At 33.0% G+C, this 22,263-nt stretch overlaps 1 protein-coding gene across 7 annotated transcripts in view; it reads left to right on the top strand.

Annotated features, from left to right (window-relative positions):
• The window catches only part of LOC118188578 (SPARC-related modular calcium-binding protein 1-like), a 426,446-nt gene that overhangs the window by 196,073 nt on the left and 208,110 nt on the right, over positions 1–22,263 (top strand). For all 7 annotated transcript variants that reach the window (XM_085816954.1, XM_085816952.1, XM_035359050.2 and 4 more), the window contains exon 2: positions 7,049–7,202. In XM_085816954.1, the coding sequence (XP_085673080.1) occupies positions 7,049–7,202 (154 nt within the window). The remainder of the gene's footprint in view (positions 1–7,048; positions 7,203–22,263) is intronic.

Here is a 22,263-nt window from a genome sequence, read left to right as displayed (position 1 = left end):
TACATAATAAGGTAAAAGTTGCCATTGCGTGAAATATATAGCTAGTTCACTGAATTTTGCTATTGGATTTGACGTAAGATCTTCGGTTTACCTTTCAAATTTTAATTGAATTGCTTAAAAAAATCGACGATTTAAAGACAATAAAAACGCAATCTTGCACATGTATATATATATATATATATATATATATATAATAATTTATTTCCTAAACAGTATTGATTAATTGATTATATTATCTCCTAAGTTTAATTAAAGTAGAATTATTTTAAAAGTGTGCATCCATACTGGTAAGTTATATTTTGAAAGATGTTTTGAAGTAATTTGAAAGCAAAATGTTAATAATGTTTTAACGGGGACTGGAGTTAAATCATCACGAAGAATAATATTTCAATTGTAAAAGGAAAAATTAAAACATGTAATTATTGTCATTGATCGGAAATTAGTTGACTTTTCAAGGGGAACAAACCAACTCCCGTTCAATGAACAATAATTGATAAAAATACGTAAATATGAAAGTGTTTCGTCTTTACTCGAGTTATAAGTTAAAGCCAAACCGGCAATTCTAGTCAGGCCAAATAATTCCGCGAATAGTTGCTACTCAAAGAACTTATTCTCATGAAGCATTTTAGTCAATTCAATTTGGAGTAAAAATCAATTACTGTAGAGAAATCCTGTAAAACTCGAGTAACCGTCTCCGACACTATCATCTTTATGTATTTGAGTACTATATTATTTGTAGAAATTAAACATTGGAAATTGTCATTATGAAATCGAATTCAAAGTAAAGTTGAAATAAACATAGAAGATTATAAAAAAGATAAATAATGCAAACTTTGTAAAAACAAATCAAAGAAAACATAAAAATAATATAAAAATAATATAGAAAATAATATAAATAAGCTCAGTGAATGTACATGAAGATATAAAGGCCAGAAAGGTATTAAGTAACTTACATTCTTTCTAGTGGGGGAGTTGGCAAAGTGTTCTCTTCGTGTCTGACTCAGAAGTGTAGGGTGTCCGAAAATTCTTAGCGGCAGTAGGCGCTTTGAATAATATCAGTCGGTAAGACTTGGGTGAAGTAATTTATGGTAGTGGGTGGGACTTGGAATTCTTGAGGGATGTATTTTGTGGAGTTCTTATCTGAGAGAGACCGTCTGTTAAGATTTTTTTGAAAATACTAGTGAATGGAAATTAATTAATTTCTGGCTAATTGTCGTGTCGCAATGATTAAGAATTTAAGAAAGGAAAAAGGCATTTTCGCTGTCCAAGAGCTAATAGACAGTCTAAAGGCAGGAAATAGGCCCATTTTTTTAGTAACAGTATGAATTGGAAATATCGATTGCTATTATAATAGATATTGAAGCATACACAGAAGATTGGTATTGAAGAATAAACTTAGGAGTGGTGGCAGATTTGATAAGAAGCCGTCACGGCAGATTTAATATTCACTTTTATTTGATTTAAAAATTTGCGACTGCAAATAACTTGCACACTAATAACGCCCGTTCCAAAGCGTAACATTTATATTTTTGCAATGAAAAGGAAGTAACGCAACAGCACTCTAGTCAGGGTGAGACGCATAAGAAAAGAGTGTTGTGTTCAGGACGAAATATTAATTCAGAATGGGATAGTTTCAGTTTCAGTTCAATTTCATTGGATAATTAATACAGCTCTAAAATTATTATTAGCTGTTTGAGTTTACTAAATCTTTACGTCACCAGCGTTATATAAAAATCATATAATATTGATAAAACCAGAAATGACGCTGTTTAGAAAAATGTTATTAAAAGCAATTAATTTTTAGTATAGAGAGGAGAAATATTAAATTAAAATGAACAATTAAGGGGCTTTTGCTAATTTAAGTTATAATTTTGATTTGCATGTTTTTACTTTACATGTCTGTATATATACAGGGTGGTTATGATTAAAGTTCCACTTTGGTCATAAAAAGAAAAGTACTGGACCAAATGTTATCAAACTTGGTAATGTGTAAAGGAGGTCATCGGAATTTATTTTCCGAAGAAAAAAAAAGTTCAAAAGCTCACCACCAGAGGGGGAGGAGAATGGCGCTGTATGCAATATGGTTAAACGAAATAAGACATGAAGACATCGGTTTAAAATATTTTTAATCGTTTCTGATACGTGTTACAAAGCAAGTTCAATGTGGCGTCCACCATTTTCCGAAAGCAAGTTAAATCGTATTGCATTCTCAACAGCAGCTCTTAGCATATCAGGAGGAATGCTACCTATATGTCGGTGTATCGCATCTTTCAATTCCGCAAAATTGTTTAGATTACCACCGTAAACAGTCTTCATGTCTTACGGCTGAATTTGGGCTTCAAAAAATCACAAATTAGCGATCTGTAAGAAAGCGATTTTCGAAATGCGCACACTTTTGCAAGTGATTTGCGATCTCACATTTTCTAACGCTAATTTGCACGGACGGATTTCCCGTTACACTGATGGCGCACACGACTGTTATCGTCTTTAACGCCTTTAAATGGTAATTTTGTTTAGGTCAACGTTCCTGAAGGGTATATGCAACACGTTAAACCCGTGTAACAGAAGATTAAGTTAGATTCCGACCCTTATTTCGTTTGACAATATCGCATACAGGGCCATTTCTCCCCCAAATGGTGAGTTTTTGAATCCCCCCACCCCCCGCGAAGAATAAATTCCCATGACCTCCGTTACACGATTACCAAGTTTGATAACATTTGGTCCAGTAGTTTTCTTGTTATGACCATTTCAATGTAGAACATTAATTATAACCACCCTGTATATATATATATATATATATATAAATGTTGTATGATCTTAAATCCATTTAGTGCGAAAACAAGTTATTACTACTTGCGCAGTTGCTGCAAAGTTAGTTAATAATAATTTATTTCCTAAACAGTATTGATTAATTGATTATATTATCTCCTAAGTTTAATTAAAGTAGAATTATTTTAAAAGAGTGAATCCATACTGGTAAGTTGTATTTTGAAAGATGTTTTGAAGTAATTTGAAAGCAAAATGTTAATAATGTTTTAACGGGGACTGGGTTAAATCATCATGAAGAATAAAATTTCAATTGTAAAAGGAAAAATTAAAAACATGTAATCATTGTCATTGATCGGAAATTAGTTGACTTTTCAAGGGGAACAAACCAACTCCCGTTCAATGAACAATGATTGATAAAAATACGTAAATAGGAAAGTGTTTCGTCTTTACTCGAGTTATAAGTTAAAGCCAAACCGGCAATTCTAGTCAGGCCAAATATTTCCGCGAACAGAAGGGATTATGAACCAATGCTGATACTCAAAGAACTTATTCTTATGAAGCATTTTAGTCAATTCAATTTGGAGTAAAAAGCAATTACTGTAGAGAAATCCTAATTAACCCGAGTAACCGTCCCCGACACTTTCATGTTTATGCATTTGAGTTCTATATTATTAGTAAAAATGAAACATTGGAAATTGTCATTTTGAAATCGAATTCAAAGTAAAGTTGAAATAAACATAGAAGATTACAAAATAAGATAAATAATGCAAACTTTGTAAAAACAAATCAAAGACAATATAAAAATAATATAAAAAATAATATATAATAAGAACAGTGAATGTAAATGAAGATATAAAGGCCAGAAAAGGTATTAAGTAACTTACATTCTTTCTAGTGGGGGAGTTGGCAAAGTGTTCTCTTCGTGTCTGACTCAGAAGTGTAGGGTGTCCGAAAATTCTTAGCGGCAGTGGGGGCTTTGAATAATATCAGTCGGTAAGAATTGGGTGAAGTAATTTATGGTAGTGGGTGATAGAGAGAGAGAGAGTGTGTGTGTGAGTGTGTGTGTGTAATAATTCAGATGTTGATGCATAAGGATGGTAGCAGTAATCAAAATGAGCCTTGCGTACGATCATGTATGCTTACAATTACTGTTGTATGGTATTTTTTAAATATTATTTTAACATGTTCATATGTAATGATTAAGGTAGCAATTTTCATTCTAAGAGGTATTCTTGATTGTGAGAATTCTTTCTAGCAACTAAATAACAAATTGTATGGAGCTAGTTTTTCCGCTCTTTTACATATCCGTTAGTGGACCAAGTAAGGCACTTGAACACTGGCATCTTGTCCTGGCATGGTACTTGGAGAACATATTGGCTATATGTAGTTTTAGGACTTTTCCCGTTTGTAACTTGAATAGAAGCAGTTTTTCTTAAAAAAGCCACCACGAAACAGATCTCTTGAAAAACAGATAGCCCCCACGTGCTTTTGGTATAATCGAAAAATAAACGAACCAATATTCTCATACTTTTTTTATCATTGAAGTGAATTTTTATTGCATGGACGGCTTATTTGAACCTGAATAGAATTTTGTATGCAGGATATCTCTAATTTAACCCTTTCGCATCTAGAAAGTGCAAAATCTATTCCTTTCAAACAGTTAAAACGGCCGTATGCATGAATTTTTGTTGGAATGGATTTCCTTTTCCTCTCCCAAGTAGAATGCTATAGCGTTAACTGTAACCTACTTGAGCTGAGTGATTACTTCTCTCTTAGGGTTCTTTGTGCAGTTTCAAACACTGAGTGCAGGTTCCGTTTGGGGCAGAATTGCAAATGCGAGTATCAGTAGCTAAAGGTTGACGCTAAACAAAGGAGAGGAAAATCGCATCAAATGAATGTTTGGTATGTCCTTTAGCAATTCGCGAAACCAATGAGCCATGCCTAACGTGATGGAGAAAGCGCAAGGTAGAAAATGAACGTATGCTGTCGAAACTTATCGAGCTCATCATGTCCTTACTGTACAAGCGTAGTTTTTAAAATGATATGATTTAGTGTGATGATTTTTAAAATGATATGCTTTATTTCACCCCCACCACATTCATGGGGACTTATATATGCGACATTTCGCTAATATGATAACAACTTGCATTTAATTTTTATTTGTAGCAATAAGAAAATTTGTCACTTCTGATCTAGTGTAGTTACCTATTTTAATTTCAATATCTTTAAATCAACAGTTTTATCGTTTTCGTTTGTTTACCTTACTTCATATTTCTATCTTTCCTAAATTGTATTTTTTAAAATTCCAGAACTTTAGCAAGAAACAAACAGATTTTTTTTAAATGCATTTTTATATTAGTACATTAGAATACACAGAACAACTTGTTTAAAATAAATTCTTTTATGCGATTAATATTAGAACTAACCAGAACAGCCTGTCTTAAATCTTTCACATACATATACACACAAAGAAAAATTTAAAAAAAATCTGAAAGTTTTCAGATTTTATATTATGCCCAGAGGCGCTTTGTGTGTTACCTTTATTTATTAAATATCACGTTCTTCGCACTTAAACCATAAAGTTCAGTTCAACAGCAATATCACAAAAGAATTTAAAAAGAGCATATCTTTAGAATTTCCGATACACAGTCTCGTGTGCAGGAGATAAAACGTACAGTGTTGCCATTGCTCGCTTTGAAATCGTTGAGGTTCTTAATCAAAAACTCATACCTACTTTACAAAATATGGAATAGATAATAAAACAAATTCCAAATTTGGGCTTCCAGATGCCCATATTCGGGTGGAGACGTACAATATTGAAAATTTGGTAGCTGTGGTACCGTTGTTTTATCACAAGGCGAGATTATTTAATTTCTTTAAATATAATAATGCAGGGCGATAATATTTGGTAGCAACAATTTGAAAAGTGTTACGCCGTTTGTAGTGAAAGGCCACAAAATGCCAAAACGAAATTAATAGCCGTTCTGCGTTAGCCCAGAAGCATAAATTCAAAGGTATTTTTTGAGATGCTTTATTGATAGTGTGTCGACAAAGAGGCTTTGATTCTCTATCGCTTTCTCATTTTATAGTGGGGAGCTGCATAATTTTCGTAGAATATGTGCGGTGATAATTAAGCACGTGACGATCTTAACGGGATGATAATGTGAGGGAATGTTGCTAATATCTTTGAAGTACCTATTTTAAAATAATAGCATATAGTAGGTTTGAAAGTATCAATTTATCTATATCCTCCTAATATTTTTTCCCTTTTCCTCGATTGGTTATAATGTAAGATTTCAATGATTTGTTTTACGGCCAGATGCTTTCCGTCCTCGCGGGAGGTTGGGTTACTTAAATATGTGTTTACGAAATACTATCGTAATATCGGGAACGGGTTGTAACGAACAGTGTTATAACAAGGGAATACTGCAGTACTTGTTGGCCATGGTTGAGAATAGGGAGAGACAGTCAGATCTATGGATCATAAGTGGGATCCATGATAACCCTTTAATAGGTTATCCGCGTACACTGAACATATCTAAGCTAAATGTTCATTTAATACTCAAAGATATGGCAAAGCATAATCAGAAGAACTATTTTCTTTGTGTGTGTGCGTGTTCACTTTTTAATACGCTTTTATGTATATATTTTTATTATTAGTTCAAATAAATTATTAGTATTGAAATAGTAATATTAACGAATCATATTATTATTAAATAATTAATAGCTGTACATTAATTATGCAGTATTACTATTGAAAAATTGAAAAATAACATAGAGTCATATATAACCGGCCTAACACTTAAAACTTATTTTTCTCTGCTAATTATTGTATATGAGAAATAAATTATCAGAAGATAAGATACGCGTTATTTTTGCATTAGAAATATGTTATTTAAAAGAAAATGTTCAATAATTTCTTTTATTTAAAAAAATATCTGAATTTTTATTACAGTCATCTCCCCAATATTAACTGAAGCGGATTAACTCTGTCCTGTTATATATAACTTTAATTCTGTCTTTCTCTCTCTTCCCAGCCCCCCTTAGCAGATTACAGAAAGATTTTAATTTTGTGTTATTTGTATGTTAATTATGTAATCAATGTCTACAAAAAAGTACAAAACAGGAAAGTGGTCATAGCAAAATTTATTCATTTTCGGTTTTAAAGTATCATGCGTTTAAAGGATCAAATTCAGTTTAATGATTGAAAAGAAATATTATGTTTGTCACTTTATTGTTACTTTAATTGATTATTTATTATTGTTATTTTTCTTTCAAGTTGCCCCTGATGTCTGAGTGCGATACGGACTGTGCGCCGGAGTCCGTCCCGGTGTGCGGCAATGATGGTAGGACGTATGATTCCCGGTGTGACATCGAGAAAGCTAAATGCCAGGGACATCCCGTCGAGTTCAAGCACCGAGGGAAGTGTGTAGGTAAGTGGAGTTCGGACGCCTTCTTGCCCGCGGACCTTCCAATCAATCAAACCAATTGCAGGTTCTGGAACACTATCGCCTTCCCAGATCGACAAGTTGAAATCGATGTACTTCTTATCTCGAGGCCGGAGGCGCCGGCAAAATGATTCATCCCGTGCATGAAAAAGACCTACTGAAATAGAGAATCACTGCAGACTTAACAGAACAAATATTTAGAAAAGTTTCTTTTTAGATCTTTAAAACAAAATGCTTTGAAAACACAGAAAAAAAAAAATCAAATATTTAAAGAAGAAAAACAAATAAATAAGCATGGACATATATTTAAAATTGATTCAGCAATACTGAAGAGGAATGCGTTAATAAATAAAACTTAAACTGATTATGAACTTATGGAAAAATTCTACCTTTCGAGTTATATATAGTCTTTCTTTTTCGAGAAGCAAAATTACTCTTCTCTTATGGGTTCCAAATACACCCTTTTAAATATACGATTAGGTGAAATTATTTGAAAACTGGAAGTACTCGAGGGTTACTTGGAGCGAACGGATATCTTCGTGGAGGGCGTTCTTAAGGAAATTGGCCCATGTTCACATTTTACTTAAAAACAAAACAAAGCAAAACAAAAACAAAAAAAGTTTTATTTCACAAAAGCATTTGGAGAAATTAAAAATTTGAATGTGCATAGCTTTTAAATTTGTTCATAAAATTTATTATTAGCATAGATGTAACATTTTTTCTGAAGATTTACGATATTTTCATCAAAAATCATGAATCGGATCTTCTAGACACAGCGCGCGCGCGTGCTCCCGGGTTAACTACTGCGTTACTCGTGAACCTTTAAATTAAGCTCAGTAGAAACATGAAGCAATAATTATAGCATCATCTATCATAGCGATCGGAACAAAAAAGTGGAAAAGGCGTCCAGTTCTTTGCTTATATTTACATGCATAATTTTCAGGCCATGTTATTTAAATAAATAAATAAAGTCAATTATTGTAACAGAGGTATGCAATATGGAGTTGAAGACGCATATAATAGCTTTAGAAACATCCTTTATCAGTAAAAATAACGATGGAAATGCTCACAAGTATGAGCTGACTAAATTGTAAATTTAATTTTGAAATGAATTTTAAGTTATTTCAGTTTGATAAGTTCTAAACAAGTGAGATAAAAATTTGAATGATTTTTAAGAATTTCCGCTTTTATTCTCTTTTAAATGAGCTCAGTTGTTAAGTAGGTTTAATTGGAAAGATAAATCAAAGATCTTTTGCGATTTCGAATGGCAAAATTTGGAATATCTGCTGTTTTCCGTGCCGCGCGGAAGATAAAAGAAAGATCTTATGTTTTGCAATATGGCATATTATTATGCAAATCGCACGAATAGTAAATGCTGGTAAAATAATGTAGGACAACGTAATGGTCTGAAAAATTTAGAAAGCCTGAGGTAAAGACGCTTTTAGCATCCAATTTACTTTTCCGCATTGAATTCGCTGTGGCCCTCTCTTTGTAAGGGCAAGATTTAACAACTATTTCGTCCTTTTTGATTTTTATTGAAGCAACTATTTCGCACTTGAAACTGAATTTCTCGATTTTCATCTTTTTGTTAGTATATTCAATTACACATAATAAATTTGATTTCAAGTGTATCTGAAACACGTTGTTTTAATTGTGATAATAACTATTTACAAATCAGTCACAAACATTCTTATGTTTGGATGTTTAAAAACAAATCAAAAAAATGATCAGCAAACGTTTCATAACCTGTTTTATTTTTTCGCGCCAACGGGCTAATTTTAAAGGAGAAATTTACAGTTGAAAAACTGTTAATGTAAAAATCATCATGTAATTTTTTGTAAGCTTTTCTACTTCTTGGCAGAAATGCATATTGGATTTAAAAGAAATATGTTCAGAATACAGTTTCCATTCTCTTCGTTTAAACACAGCAGAAACATAAATTCGTAATACTTTAAAAATACTAGACGCATTTCTTGCTTGTGATTTTGTTGGCGAGGGGGGGGGGACAAATCAGTAGCTAAATATTAAACACAATAAACAGTTAAACATAATCTTTCTTTTTCGAAAACTATCAATTTCAGTTTTAAAAATATGTAATAAAAATTTGTCTTCTGTAATTTAAAAAGAGGAGGGCTGTTCAACCTATTCACCTTGAATTAAGAAGTAAAAGTACATATGGTTGTTTAAATGCGAGCGTTTTTTTATTGTTCTATTGGAAAATGAAATGAATCTTACTGCAGCGGCATATCCATTTCATAAAGTGTACCAGAAGAAAAGGACAGTAGAAGTACTTGTATCTTTAAATAAATTTTAAGAACAAAACTTATCAGTAGCTGACAAATATATCTTTAAAAAACAAAAATTTTCATTGCATATTTCAGCTACGAATGTTTACTTTTTAATTTTCATACTTTAAACTTTCAAGGCAATTACATAATTCAACCAAACGTCTTTAATTAATCATCAAATTTCTCTGGATTTGCATGACTTGTTCTGCTTATCCACTTTTCAGACACTGTTTGATTAACGTGATTAATAGCCAGCCATATTTACAAGGTGGAAAGAAAAACCGCATTAACAGATGCAAATTCGATCCAAGTTAAGACTTCAAGTTAAGAACATATCTAGATAAATTAATTCTCGAAAATTTATGAATGGTGTTTCCATTTTAATGAAGTTTCAACTTTATCGCCTCACTACCTATTGAGCGAGATCAGATCTTTTTCAAAACGGCTGAATTTAATATTCCTTACATCCAAGTTAAATTACGCTGTCCCAAGTATGAATAATCTATAATGGACATCTATGAGAACTTCGTAATGAAATTATGAATTTGTTACGGTTTAATTAATCTGTGGTATTTGAATTCCATACCGCTACACTCACAGGAGCAAACATATAGCGTGATTTAAACTTAATGGAATTAGCTTTCTGCAGTCATATACCGTACAGTCAGAAGAGACGTATGGCGAAATTCTCAGTCTGCAAAGATAACGATGCCGTACATAAATTAAATGCATGTATTTCGGTGATTAAGGAAAGGTTTTCTTCTTTTGAATTTTAGCTATTTGAGTTAGTACAACCTGCATATTTCATATGTCTGGAAGCTGTTACCGTGTTAAATTTATCGATAAGTTTCCATTTATTACGGTTTACTAAGTTTTAAGTAAACACTAGCTGCATGTTTCTGGTATTACTCTGGCTTTTGAAGGGATGAGATTTTAAATGTGTCAGGTTTGGTTGTCCTGTGTCTGGTGTTTGTTTAAAGAGATGAAGAATAGCAAACTAAAATGATATAATTATTATCTGTCAGACTTAATGAAAAGACACTAACCAGAACTTAATTTTAAAAAGTCATCGTCAGTATTCCCATGAGTGATTCAGAAAACACTTAAAATAGTGTAAAAAGTTTTACAAAATTCTGAAAACATCTAGATATGTTAATATCTTATAACAATTAAAAGGATGGCATATTCGATTAAAAAAAAAAAAAAAAAAAAAGATTCGAGATTTGAAAACTCGAATTTTCGTGATTTTTAATCGTTCGAGTATTTTGGAATTTAACCTGAGAACTGTTTAAACATTTTAACTCGAAACTTAAAAGGAATATTGAGTATTCATTAAAAAGCTTTGGAAAGGTAAATTTTATTGCCTACTCCTTTAAAATCTTCGGAACGATAAGTTTTATTGACCATTCATCGAAACATCTTGATGGAGGTAAATATCTCAAGGCCGGGGAACGTAAAAAATCAAGTGAGCATACCTGCGGCAGGAATTCAACCACGAATTATCCAGTTTTTAGCTTACATCCCCCCCCCCAAAAAAAAAGCACACGCAGAGGAATGAGAATTTCCTGTAAACTTTGGACAATTTAACTTTATTGACTGTTAAAAAAGCATTCGATAAGAAAGATTCGCGATTATTGCAATATCAGTTATTACAATTCGATTCGCAATTATTACAATTTTAGTTGAGCGTGATTTCCAGTGTCATCGGTATTTCTTAATTACTACGGTCCCCGATATTTAAATGGCTCCAAAAGTTTCATTAGGTTTTGAATTAAAAACTTACACAGCAAACATGTTTATTACCCTCTTTCTTTGCGCAATAATAATTAAACTCCAACAGCAAACAAGCGAATTGTTAAAATGTATACTTCTCTTTGCAACTTTTCGCAATGCATTTTCAAATATTTTCATTGATACATGGTTTCATTCATGGTCTTTTTTGCATATTCGAATGCGAGGTAAAATACCTTTTTCCTGGGAGAATGATATAGCGCCTTCCTTACTTCTTGGTAACTCAAAAACTGCTAATACTCCGTTCCAGGCGAACGGGTTGACTACATGGGCGTTTCCATCATTTTCTCATTATGTAACAAGGATACAAGCCAGTTTTCCTTAGAAAGTTCTCTATGAAGGCATCTCTTGCCTTAGACAGAAAGCCCTTGCCTGTTGTACCGTGTTTGAATAAGCGAAGAGAAAGAAAAGTTACACGGTTAAAATTTCTGCCGTTTTGCTGCGGTTTGTGACAAACATTGGCTATTTATCGGTAATAGTGGCGCCTTTCACGTAACGGGATCCGTAATAATAAGGATGTATCACATCACCTCCTGATGGTCAGTGAGTGCCATACTGTTAATTTTCTGAAGCGTCCCATGTTTAGTGTTCATTTGTGTTAAATTTGGAAATAGTTCTTTGCATTTGTTTTCACTCAAATATAAAGAAAAGAATTTCAGGGAGGAAAAACAAGTGCAAACTTCGAACTGTTACTCATGTATTATGTTAAATTATATAGGAAAAAAATTTTGCTAAAGAAGCGAGATATTCAAATACTTATTTCTTTTACTAAATTCATTTTTATGTTCTTACTAAATACAAGTATATTAAAAATAACTGCATTCTCAAATTTGTTTTTTTCGTTCAATACATATTTCAAGTTTTGCTTTAATTAGAAATTAGAAATACACAGAAGGTTAATTCCCCCCCCCCCAAAATATAAAGGATTCAGAGGATTCAAGAATCTTTTAGCATTTGGTGGTGGACTGGAGAAAAACTAAGATTTGTGCCACCTTTAGTTAATATAAAAGAATAAGTGTAGGAAAATTAAATTAATTACGCTTACATATTTTCTATGCTCACAAATAATATTTTAGAATTTTTTCTTAAAGGCTTAAAAAGTCTTTGAATATCAGGAAGCAAGAATATGTTAACATTAACAAAAGTTAAAGGTAAAAAAAATTAAATCAAAATTTACGCAGAATTTTTCATAATTTTTACGATTCCTATTTATCAGTCGCTTAAATCTTTAAGTTTTCAGCTGTTGCTAGATTTTTTCCAAGACTTCCATCTGCCATTATATCAAAGAATATTTTTTTTTGTTTTGGTTTTGTTTTTTTGTTGCCTAAGTAGAACGATTATTTAAATATTATTCCTACTGCTCGTATTTCAAGATTGCAAAGAATGAAATGTTATTTTCATCACTTATAAAATTCATATATCTTTCTAATAATATTTTATTTGTGTTATTTTTGAAACATGCATCAAATTCAGCCAGGATTTGGAGGTGAAGACGCTGACAGTGTATTTTGCACGTTTAAAATAAATACATATTTGTATATTGGCAAACATTTTGTATATACAAAATGAATTATGTCACGCAATCGAGAAATATACACAGTATTTTATCTAGGATAACAAAGAATATTGTACCAAATTTGGTACCAGTACGTTGAATGGTATCGAACCTCTTTCTCTATCATACGTACAATTTTTTTCATATGTACAGGATCATGGAATTAAATGTCATGGATTATGGAACGCGAAGATTGTAAGGAATAAATAGTCGTCCAAAGGTAAATGAGACGCGTAATAATAGACAAAGAAAATAAGAATTAATCGATATCAGTTTTACTAATTTTTTAATAAACATTTTGAACAGGTATGAAATATAACTATAAAAATTTTTTCTATACTATAATACCGTATTGATTGAAAAATGTGACGATTTTTTCCATTAAAGGCTAGCTTATTTATGATTGCAGTCATCTTATAAGCACATTATCCAAGGGGCATAATTACAAAGAAATCTCTTAAATGTTTTTGTTCCTTAAAGGATAGTGATCCGCATCGATCTCCTTCGAAATGCATAGCGCTCTTGTGTAAAATCATTGTTAATGTATGGTGGAATTTTCCTTAATTTTATATTTGAGATTGCTTTTATGGCAGATACTGCGTTCTTACCTGTTATGAACTACTACGTCCAAAGCATTCATAAAAAATATTTGTAGGGTAGAACTGCTGATTTAAAAAAAAAATGTAACCTATCGTCACTAATGAAGTAACACCCACCAGATTTCTCCATTGTTCTTGACATTCGAGGGAATATTAGCAGAAAGCCTTTTTTGGTGTCTCACATGTTATAAACTAATCATCTTATCATTTCCGACAGCTGGAATTGTCTGTAAGTGTTGACTCCATACAACCATTTTCACAAGAGAGAAGAATTAATTTTTAATTCCTTAATCAATATATACATGCATTTAATTTATGTTCAGCATCATGGCGAACTCAGCACCAGAATAAGAACATAGCAAGTAAGGTTGTTATCAGATGACAGGGATTTGTTTCTGATCAAAGAAACTCAAGCCTTTTTGCAAATAGCCGAAAGATATTTTAATTCCTTTTGCACTATTAGAACAACTACCCTGTCTCGCTGTTATGAATTTCCTCTGAAAAGGGTACACTAATATCTCTTAATAGTGGTATCAACAACTGTAAGTTTCACGCATGCGACATGACTTTTACCTCTATTTCTATTTAAATAAAGTGAGTAGTTCATTGCCAATAACGTACCGAAAAATTTATGTGATACCATTCATTCTACATACAGGGTGATTCTAAATTTTTTTTCAAATTAAGAAGGATGATAGTACTCATCCGGATGAGCAATAATTACCATAGAACATAGGGTTGCATTCCATTTTGAGAGGCAGAAAAGAGGAATATTAGAATTCCAAACTGAACTTATAACAGTGTTGGGGAGCGAACAAACGAGACGAAAAGTTGCACACTCAGTTTAGTGAACTCACAGAGTGCACAAAACGGATAAAATCGAAAACTTGTCTTTCGAGAGTTAATTCGAGCTCAGACTTTGATGGCAAACACCCAAATGCACTATAAACAACCAATGACAAAGACAATGACAAAGTCTCAACCTCGCAAACGATTGCAACAAGTTAATTATCTAAATTATTAAGGGGAAATTATCTATTAGGGGAAAAAACTAGTAGTTTTCCCCCCTTCGCCATCTTCTATCCTGCCCTCCTGCACTTAATGTGCTGCGCTCATTCTACTTGAAGCCCCCTTCTATGGGACACTAAGTTCTGACCATGGAGGTAAGAAAGGGAGGAGGGGCCATTCCGCGCTAGAAGTGAAGCACTGCTTTGAAGCTTGGGTCACCAGACGGGGTGTTGTTTGTTTACATTCAGAAGCTCGCTTGACAAGATTCTGATAGTATTTCGACACACGACAGTTCCATAGAAATCGAAAAAGGGACACTCTCGCATGAAAGAAACATTCATAGTGTAATGGATAATAGCAATTTGTATAGTTTACTGACATTTACGCAAAAATCACATCTTGGTTATTTTTCGATAACTAACAACAGCGATTTTGATTATGAATTTGTTTTATAAAATTCTAAGCTGTTGCACTACAAAAATATAGATTTTAAGAAAATTGCTAAAAGAGATCTGCCAAAATTTATTTTCTAGAAGATTTGAAAAGTTTGAAACTTGATGGCTAAATGTAAATATAAAATTATGTATGTTAAAATATTTGTAATTAGGCACATAGGTCAGATTAAGTTTTTATTAAATAGAGTAACGCATGCAAGGGCTATCTGCCTAAAGAGAGAGATGCCATTGTGGAGGAATTTTGAAGAAAAACTGACCTTTGAGTGGGTATTAAAAATAATACTTATAATTTTCACTCAAATTATATTCATATATATTTTTTATGTAAAACTTTCGGGTCTATGCTAAATTAGTGTAAATTACTTTACACGAAAAATATAGTGAATGCACAGAAATTAAAGATTTGCACATGCCGGAAATGATAAATAGGAAATATGTATGGGTATTTATGCATGTGCTTGCAAAAAGCATGTATCTGCCTTTGACAAAATACTTAAATATTCATTAAATTATTTATAAATGTATTTGAAATGAAGAATTTATTCACTTATAAACAACTGTGAAAGTACTGTGAAGAAATCTAATGATTAAATGTATCTAATTTATAATGATTATAAATGTTATCTAAATATATAATAACCTTAATATTGAATTGTAAACATAAATTGAAATCCTGTTGACAAATATTCTGTTGACTATTTAAGCAAGAATTGTTCGTATTGGAAAGCAATCTGTTAAAAGGTATTGTAAAGCAAATGATATGAGATGCGCACTTAAGAACGTAATAAAGAGTTTTGGAATATGTATTGTTGAAATGAAGGGTAAAAAAAGAAAAAAAATCTGATAAGTATAATTAAAAGAATTATTCACTTTACATTTTATAATAACTCAGTTACAAGTTTTAAATAATACTTAAAAAAAAAAAAAAAAAAAAAAAAAAAAAACTTATTTTATTTCCTTTCAGAAATGTTCAGAGAAAGTCAAATACTATTTAATTCCTAATAATTCTCTAATTTAAAATGAACCGAATAGAGCATTAATTATAAATTGACTTACATTTTTCGATTTAAAAGAAGCCAAAAAATCATGTCATATTTAAGAAAGTATTTTAGGAAGAAGCTCTATAAATAGAAAAGAAATAATGCATAATTTTAATATTAATAATACAGTAAACTTTGATCTTAATTTTTGTACCTTAACCGAATAAAACCGAATTATCTTAATTTTTTTTTCTAATGTAATTAACGAAAACTTGTGAAAATATTTCATTCAAATTAAACTATTCTGAGAAAACTGTCCTGTGAAAAGTATAGCATTGAATTCCGTTCAGAATGAAATGTTGTTTAAAAATATGTTGTTTTCACATACTTAGGACTCTGAAGTGTTGTAGAAAAAGAAAATATATACATTTATATGTATATTTGCGACGTAATTACAAAATATTTACACCCGAACGCGTCAAATCCCATAGAACTCAATGGTAAATGACCCAATGTTTTGGTCACCACGTAGGGATCGCCGGTGCTTCAGAGCAGGGTACGGAGAAACTTGTTTAGGGCGACTCCTTCTTACTTCCTACCTCCATGGTTCTGACAGCGGGAACACGGCATGAACTTTTCATGCTAATCTCGGCATACAGCGGAAGTAGGAGCTAGTTGATAATATTCAGCTCTTGATTAGATAATTAACTTGTTGCAATCGTTTGCGAGGTTGAGAACCAAAGATGTGCATGAGTGTTTGCCATCAAAGTCTGATCTCGAATTAACACTCGAACGCCAAGTTTTCGGTTTTATCCGTTTTGTGCACTCTCAGTGATGTTTTCACTAAACTGATTGAGCAACTTTTGGTCTCATTCATTCGCTTTCCCAACACTGTTGTAAGTTCAGGTTGGAATTCTAATTTTCTTCTTTTCTGCCTCTCAAAGTGGAATGCGACCCTATGTTCTATGGTAATTATTGCTCATCTGGATGAGTACTATCACTCCTCTTAATTTGTAAAAATAATTTAGAATCACCCTGTGTATATGAGCAGATACATGTATAATTATACTGATAGTAGATTTTTCTGAATACGGGAAAACAGGAAATTAAATATCTGGAAGGGAAGTTAAGGTATTTCAGAGGGAAAAAATCGCTTATACGAATAAGAAAATTTTTTGCTATAATCAGACTGAAAACGCTTTGGTGCTTTACTGAGATTGCTCTTTTTTGCCCGTACTGCAATGGAACTGCTGCATGCTCCTCGAAAATTTGAAATTATAGGGAAAATAAGTTGTTTATCGGTCTGATCCTAAGTATTTATTCCTTTTATTTGTTTTCCCAATTCCTTTCAAAAACGTTTTTTGAAGATCCCGTTTTAATAAAAAAAACGGCTATGATATTTGAAACGAGAAAAATCCCTTCAGAGCATATCATCCAAACATTAGTTATAAGAACTTTTCAGGAAAAATCTTCGAAATGTGAAATCAAATCTCTTTTCTTTGCCGAAAGAGTTCCATCATGTTTTTACTTTTATCAATGTCTGGGCTGATCCTCAAATAAAGCTGCTTAGAAAAAGAAGACCATTTAGTGTTAACTTTGAAAACATTCCTCTTTTCTTTACGGTTTCATCTTATCTTTGCTAAATACAGACATTTTCTCCGTCGCTGTTCTCTTTTTTTTTTTTAACTTTGATCGTCTCTAGCTTCGACAGTGGACTTTCTAGTTCCAGAGATAGATTGTTCAATAATGCGATAATAGAAATGCCAAGCTTTAAAAGAAACGAAAAATATAGGAATTTAAAGAAAATATGGGTAGCGTTTGAAAGGACATAGCTATAGCGATTGGAAAATGCTTCATTTCTTATTAATAATTAATTTATATAGCCATTTCACACCTTATTTTCATGGTCAAGTTCGGATTGCATTTTTTCTCTGGAAAGAGGGAGAGTCAGAAGCTGAAAGTCATAGGCAACTAGTGGTTATATGGTGAGAAAGTTCTTCCGCGAGGCGCTTATTTAACTCGACTAGGAAATTCAACGAGGGAAATGAAAGTGTACTGAAAGGAATAAACAGTGGTAGATCAGGTAGAGATGCATATACCATCCGTAATAAGCACATGTTTGAATTTGATACTGACAAATCGAATCATTACCTTATAAGGTTTTACTTTATTCTAATCGTTATTTTTAGTTGAACTTTCCTGTTTCTCCTGATTTCAGTTTCTTGCTGGAATGTAAATTTTTATATGACGTAGATGTAAGTTCTCAACGTGTTTCAGAAGCAGTATTTAAGCTGGGTTTCAAGAGTTCAAAAGAGTAGTAGCGGACTTAGTTCCGATGTTTATGCTGCTAGATTAAAATTAGCTCTCTAGTTCGGTGTTTGACACCTTTCAGTTTATACTGATGTTCTTCCGCTCGGCTTTGTTGTGTCCAGTCGATTTAGCGTTAGTTTAAGCTAAGGAGCTAGTCATTAGAATTCTTAATTTACTAGTGATTTGTTACATTCTTATTTTCCGTTACGTAGCCACAAGTGGTGGTGATTTGTGAGCACGAAGTTTGTTTTAATTTAGATTTAATTAAAAGGTTTTTTAAACCTTTCTTCTGTAGTAATTTGTTCTTGAAGATATAGCGAGAATTCGCTCTTAGTCTTCCATATAAGGTTTAAGAGTGTATGCTCCTAAAGAGTACACGCAAACTGTATAACCTTCAAAGAGGTACAGCGTGAAACGGTGTGCGCGGATATGTTCTAAACATGCTAGTGGGCATGGAGATTTAAAAATACTTAAAATCTTTGCGCAGTGGGTGCTTCACAGAGTCATTGACCTGCAGAAATAACATGTGATAATGTGCCAAGAACTGCTGTATTGAACTGTGCGTTTTTAGATAAGATGAAGGAGAACCTGCATGGTCGACGTTTCACTAGGATGTGAAGGTTCACCGTAACAAGGAACTGCGAAAAGGCTGTCCATGATTAGGTCTGCAGGACTCCCAGGGAATGGTTAGTTGCAGTCGTCCCAGAATTTTCCAGGAAATGGGAATGCTGCATCCATTTGGGTGGGAATGAAATTCCCACCAGGAGCATATTCTCCTCCTGTTTGAAAACTCCGTCTTATGCAGATACACCTCGATTGTTTCGCTCTAATCTGTAACCTTCTGTACAGAATTTCCCTGTAACTCTTTAAGTGCTTCTGTTTAAAAAATAAAGCATAATATTAATAGTAAAATTCTGTAATAGCTTACTAATAGTATTCATATATATATGTCATTTTTTTAACTTCAGAAATGTGTAATATACAGAGTGTTTCAAAAAAAATCCTCTAATTTAAAAAAAATCGTAACTATTCAGCTTTTAATCCATTGTGATCGAATTATGTAGGTAGAAAGAGGAAAACCTCGAATTTCATGCTTTTGGCAACAGATAGCGTTAATGCACTTATTTCGCCGCCACTTGAGTGTTTGTCGAGATGGTAGGCAACTGCGCAACAGAAAGCGTTTTGTGTTTTACGCTATTATTACGCCAAGTATTTTAAGATATTGGATGGTAAAATTAAGTAAATAAAACAAATTATAAACTTAAAAAAAAATCAAACATTATGCCATAGGGAAACATGCCTACAACATCTATCTGGCATGTTTTGCGGCGATATTTTTCTTGGTGGGGGGGGGGCAAACCTTGGAGGATTCAATTGCTGCAAGTTGTTTATACAGGTGACAAAGAACAATGTGTGAAGTTTTGTGAATCCATCCTTCAGAATGTATCACAAGATGACAATTTTTTAACACGTTTCTTGTTTAGTGACGAGGTACTTTTCATCTAAGATAACCACCGCAGTATAAGAATATGGGGCTGTGGAACAGCCACATCGAATTTTACAGCACGAGAGAGACTCGTGAAAAGTTAATGTTTTTCACGCTGATTCTCAGAAAAAAAGTGTATGGTCCTATTTTTATCAGAGGCTACTGGTAGGAACACATACATCGATGTGCTTGAAAACTGACTTTTCCCACAGTTAAAAGAAATCGGTTCGGATGATTTCGTTTTCCTGCAACCACACTGGGTAATTCAAAAATTTTTGAACAATTGCATTCCTCAACGATGGATCGGCCATTTGCGACCTTAAACATCACTGGTCTCCAAGATTGCCAGACCTCTGAGAGTGCGCTTTCTTCTTGTGGGGGTTTATAAAGATTCCATTTATGTGCCTCCACTTCTAGCTACGTTAGCTGAAGTGAAGATACGCATAACAACAGCTATGAAAGCAGTAGATGCAGATATGCTCAATGAAGTTTGGGACGAATTTAACTGCTGTATAAACATATGCCGTGCATCTAAAGGTGGACATTTGTTCACCTTTAATTTAGTTTGTAAGAAAAACTTTATAGTTATTCTAAATAATAGCCATGTAATATAAAATTAATCTTAAGTATCTATGTTCAACATTTTTCATAATATAGGCATTTCAGTTCGGCCGATTCTTTTTGAAAGATCCTATATAATTTAGTACAGTGCTTCTCAAACTATATTCCGCAAAATCTTGGAGATCCATCCAACTCACCAGCGATTTCGGCAGTCAAAAATCTAAGCTTGATTGATATTTTTAACACTGTTCCTTATCATCACGAATGCACCTTGGTTCACAAGAAACATTGTGATTTGAATGTCACAATGATTTGAATGTAAAACTTACTGACTCCTAAATTTTACGATTTACTCATAAATTCTACAAAAATTGTGTTAACAACACTCAAGATGTCATGAAAAAAATTGGAAATTATGATTATACCATCCTGCAGGTCTCATAAAAGACCGAGAACCGTCCATCAGAACAATGAGTGGTGAAGCTTTATTTTAAACGAATGTTTGCCTCTTTAAAAAACACAACGAGATCAATAGCCGAGCGGTTTTTAATGAACGCTCAGTTCAGGACAAATTGTATACAGATTTGATCCCAGCCGAAAACAAAATTATGGCGAGGACTTGCAAATAGCTCAAAGGGTGTTAGCTCACAATGGCTATTAATTTCGCTTTGGCATTTTGCGTTAATTCACTATAAATGTAGGTTCACTTTTCAACTTGTTGCCACATTATTAGAGCCTTGTATTATATTTAAAGAAATTAAATAATGTAGAATCTGCATAAATTGTATGTATGTTTCTCGCATTGTGATAAAACAAGCCATCAAATTTTGAATGGCGTACGTTTTCACCCGAATATGGGCGTTTGGAAGCCCGAATTTGGAATTTGTTTTATTATCTAATTCATAGTTTGTAAAACTTTAACGAGTTTTTGATTTATAAATTCAACGATTTCAAAGCGAGCAATGGCAGTACTGTATCGGTAAAAAAAAATAAATATAATAATAATAAAATAAAAAGTATATATATATATATCTCCAGCACGCGCGACTTTGTATCGGAAATTCTAAAGATATGCTCATTTTTAAATTATTTTCCGATATTGCTCTTGAACTGAATTTTATGGTTTAAGTGCGAAGAACATGATATTTAATAAGTAAAGGTAACACACAAAACATTAAAAAAACGCCCCTTTGGGCGTAATGTAAAATCTGAGAGCTTTCAGATTTTATTTTTTTCATCTACTATGTATTTAAGAATTTTAATGTTTTATCATCTAAGATATGCCTATAATTGCTACAAATGTGTAATAGCATATTTCACGAAATTTAAATTCTACGTGCCTATGTTACTACTCTAAAGAGACTACTGCGCAAAGGCGCGAAAGACTTTCCACCTTGACCGGAATTAGACCTTTCAACTTTTAAGCTCAAGAGGTAATGTGATATGAACTGGCAAAGGCCCACCAGGTTCGAAGACCTCTAATGCCACTGAGGATCTACGATCTAGACGATCTCATTCCGACTCTAGGAAGACTTTAAGAGAAAAATGACTAGTAGACGTGTGAGAAGACATTTCTCATAGTTAAACGAGTTCGAGAGGTGCCTGACCATAGTCACGAAAACCGCAGGTTGGTCGACGCGCCTTGTTGCTCGCCTAGTCGATCGTTCGGAGTGTGCTGTCAAAATATGTTGGGAGTAGTGAACACGAGATGGCACCCATGTGCGGAGAATCAGGTCTGGAGCTACCAGGACGACAACCAACGAGGTGGGTGGATCGAAGGATTGTGCGGCAAGTGCTCTTTGATCCCACAGTGAATCGTTCTCCGTTACAATTAGATGTAGGGGTACCAGCTGTTCCAATAACCATTTCCAGACGCCTAATTTGGAAGAGAATCTGCAATCCAAGGGCCCTTTCTGTGTACTATTTTTAATTCCGCAACATCGGTGACTCCGTCTACAGTGGTGCCAAGCCAGAGCAACGTGAAATGCTACATATTGGCAAAATGTGATGTTT

The sequence above is a fragment of the Stegodyphus dumicola genome, chromosome 5 (assembly GCF_044657685.1).
Source record: "Stegodyphus dumicola isolate Sdum_Otavi_A_Nest chromosome 5, ASM4465768v1".
Taxonomy (NCBI): Eukaryota; Metazoa; Arthropoda; class Arachnida; order Araneae; family Eresidae; genus Stegodyphus; species Stegodyphus dumicola.
The sequence above is the reverse complement of the archived record's forward strand: the minus strand, read 5'-3'. Positions and strand labels throughout refer to the sequence as shown.